The sequence below is a fragment of the Nansenia antarctica genome (genome assembly GCF_963989245.1).
Source record: "Nansenia antarctica genome assembly, chromosome: 16".
NCBI classification, from domain to species: domain Eukaryota; kingdom Metazoa; phylum Chordata; class Actinopteri; order Argentiniformes; family Microstomatidae; genus Nansenia; species Nansenia antarctica.
Window position 1 is genome coordinate 6480697 of NC_137686.1, and position 3198 is coordinate 6483894.

Sequence of the window (3198 nt, forward strand, 5' to 3'; positions counted from 1 at the left end):
GTGTGTGTGTGTGTGTGTGTGTGTGTGTGTGTTTGTGTGTGTGTGTGTGTGTCTAGGTCAGCCCAGTTTGAACACACGGTGGTCATCACGTCTGACGGAGTGGACATCCTCACCAAGCTACCGGAGGAGGAGGAGGACCCCCCATCACTCTGACCCCTGACCTGAGAACAGTACAACACATTTAGAAACGGGACTCTTAGGTGTTCACCTCATTTCAAGTCTATCCTGTATCATTTCATACTGTAGGCCTGTAGTAGGAGTTGACCCACAGGCTAGCTCAGACTGTCTTAGTAATGTGATGTGGTGGTCTGGGTTTGTGGTTGTGGATGTCCTGGATGGATGTTTTAACTAGAAAGAATAGCCAGTTTACATCAAGTTGTATACTTGCAGGGGGTTACACTCCACAGTGTTTTTGAATGTTCCTCAACATTTCGCCCTCCTGAACACGGCGCAGCTGTCTGCTGCTCTGAGATCAGCTTGGCCACGCCCTAACGACACTGTACAACCACATCCACATCCCCAAGACTGACCCTGGGCCGGTTCACCACACAGAGAATAGGAACTAGAGCTGGACACATGATGCCACTGATGCTCATGCATCTTTTGTATTGTCAGTGTAAAAAGTCATTATTTAAATAAAGTTTTATTTCAATTTTAATTAGAAAACCTCAGCAGTCTTTGGGGCATACAAACAACACAATGTGGTCACTGTAATGTGGTGTGTGTGTGTGTGTGTGTGTGTGTGTGTGTGTGTGTGTGTGTGTGTGTGTGTGTGCGCGCGCGTGCGTGCTTGAGTGCATGTGCGCGTGCGTGAGAGACCTTGCTGCACTCTGCATTTGAAAACCAACACACTTAAGTCATGGAAATCGAATAATCCCAATTAGGAGACCTCACTATTTACGCATCATAAGATTACCTGGTAGTAACGTCGTTAGGTCTGGGAGAGTCGCTGAGGAATCTGTCTAAGGAGATCATTATATCTCTGCATGATGTCATTTTGTGCCCCGTTTGGTATCTGATGTATTCTATTATCCCAATCAAATCTATAATTATGTTAACCCTATATAGCCAATGGGTATGTTGCGCTGTCCCTTGCGCAATTAGATATTTTGCTTATCAGTGGCATTTGATTCAACTTTACTCAGCTCAAGCTTAAATATCAGCTTTCACAAACAAACATGCTGACAGATGAGAAAAGAATAAGTCACATTGCAGGTTGTCAGCATGATGACGTCCCAGCCTTCCGACGGCCCTGGGGGGTGAACGGTGGTTAGGAGTCCGTCCCCGGGCACCACGAGTAACTTCCGTACAACGACTGAACGTTTATGTTTGGGGGGAAATAGTCCTCCTGCTCTCCCCCTCTGTTGTTTGTTCCCGTGTCGATATTCCTGTAATTTGGCTGCATGTCCCACGGCGCCATGGTCGCCCGCGGAGAGCTGGACCCGGGGGAGCTGCCGGGCGTCGCGTGCTGCTCCAGTGGGATCTTCCCGTTCCTCCACAGCTTCTTCAGCTTGGAGCGACGGTTCTGGAACCAGATCTTCACCTGGGGAGCGACACAGAGGCAAGCTGCTGTTTAACGCCACATAGAAACATCTACAGTACAGGCCACAAGTTTAGACACACCTTCTCATTCAATGAGTTTCCTTTATTTTCATGATTATTTGGTACATTGTAGATTCTCACTGAAGGCATCAAAACTATGAATGAACACATAGGAATTATGTATTTAACAATAAAGTGTGAAATAACTCTGAAAAATGTCTTATATTTTAGATTTCTCAAAGTAGCCACCCTTTTTTGTTGTTAATACAATATATAATAATAATATTAAATATAATATGTGTTAATAATAATGTTATTATATATATATATATTTAATATTATTATTATATATTTTATTAACAACAACAAAACAATTTTTTTATTAACAACAAAAAAGCAAAGGGTGGCTACTTTGAGGAATCTAAAATATAATACATATTTAGAGTTATTTCACACTTTTTTGTTAAGTACATCATTCCACATGTGTTCATTCATAGTTTTGATGCCTTCAGTGAGAATCTACAATGTAAATAGTCATGAAAATAAAGGAAACACATTGAATGAGAAGGTGTGTCCAAACATTTGGCCTGTACTGTACATACCAAAGCCTACAACTAAAACGCAGATGAAAAATAAGAGTGAAACATAGCGTTAGAGGGACGGCTTTCGCACCTCCGCAAAAATGAAAGACGTCATATGGACAACTGTGAAAACACAGTTACAATATTGGAGTGTAGTCCATGCATGTGTCTGGGAATAAAGGCACCTGCGTTTGCGTGAGTCCCAGTGACGCGGCCAGCTCCGCGCGCTCAGGCAGAGCCAGGTACTGCGCCGTGCCGAACCTCGCCTGCAAGGCGTGCAGCTGCAGGCTGGAGTAGATGGTTCTGGGCTTCCGGATCTTCTTCGGTTTTCCCTTCATACTCCTGACCTTCGTCTCCGTCTCCTCTTTTTCTGGAAGCCAAAGTGTAACGTGGGCCATTACTGTGCACAGCCACGATAAGGAGAATATAGCCTACTGGCACATGCAATGGAATTACGCAGGAAGATGCATTACGCACAGAGGAAGATGCATTACGCACACGGCTCGTTACAACTTTGGAGCTGCAAACTCCTCAAACGACATTCAGTGTCATCGAGTTACCCACCTGTGTCCCCGGCGAGGGACGTGAAGCCAGTGTACGATCCGTAACCGTAAGAGGCGGGGTACCCACACTCATAACCGACCCCGGGACTGTCTTCGTTGTTCCCGTGAAACGCGTGGGAGCTGAAGTCGACCTGGTGCGTCCCCGCGAAGTGTCCGTTCGGCAGGTGACCGAAGAAGTTACCCTCTGGTGCCGTCACCGGCGCCGTTACCGGGGGAGTTAGGCATCGCTGTGACTCGTGCATCATGCCGTAGTAGTGGTCCAAAGTAGTCTGAGTTGACTGCATATTCCGAAAGTCATCAAAGTCATCCCTTCATAAACGTACAACGTATTTTCCTCCAAGAGAAAGACGATATAGTGTTATTCTATTATATTCCTTTCCATTCCATTCCATTCTTCAAATAGTGGTCTCGAGCAGAAAGGTAATTACTTCTTAAAATAATTATAATCATCCACATTTCAGGGTTTGAGGAGCTATTTTCTGCCATCCTTCCAGGACATCTTGGCTCTTAGT

General features: G+C 45.1%; 2 protein-coding genes across 2 annotated transcripts in view; one reads left to right on the forward strand and one right to left on the reverse strand.

Moving 5' to 3' along the window:
• The window catches only part of metap1d (methionyl aminopeptidase type 1D (mitochondrial)), a 3694-nt gene extending 3083 nt beyond the window's left edge, over positions 1-611 (forward strand). The window contains exon 8 of the mRNA XM_080546485.1: positions 57-611. Within this exon, the coding sequence (XP_080402611.1) occupies positions 57-153 (97 nt within the window). The 3' untranslated portion in view covers positions 154-611. The remainder of the gene's footprint in view (positions 1-56) is intronic.
• Positions 612-1270: 659 nt separating this feature from the next.
• On the reverse strand, positions 1271-2928 carry LOC308171703 (homeobox protein Dlx2b-like; the record flags this gene model as incomplete). The annotated part of the gene is made up of 3 exons (XM_080546575.1): positions 1271-1543; positions 2309-2493; positions 2688-2928. 3 exons carry the CDS (start codon positions 2926-2928, stop codon positions 1271-1273), a joined length of 699 nt encoding a protein of 232 aa, XP_080402701.1.
• Positions 2929-3198: the final 270 nt, after the last annotated feature.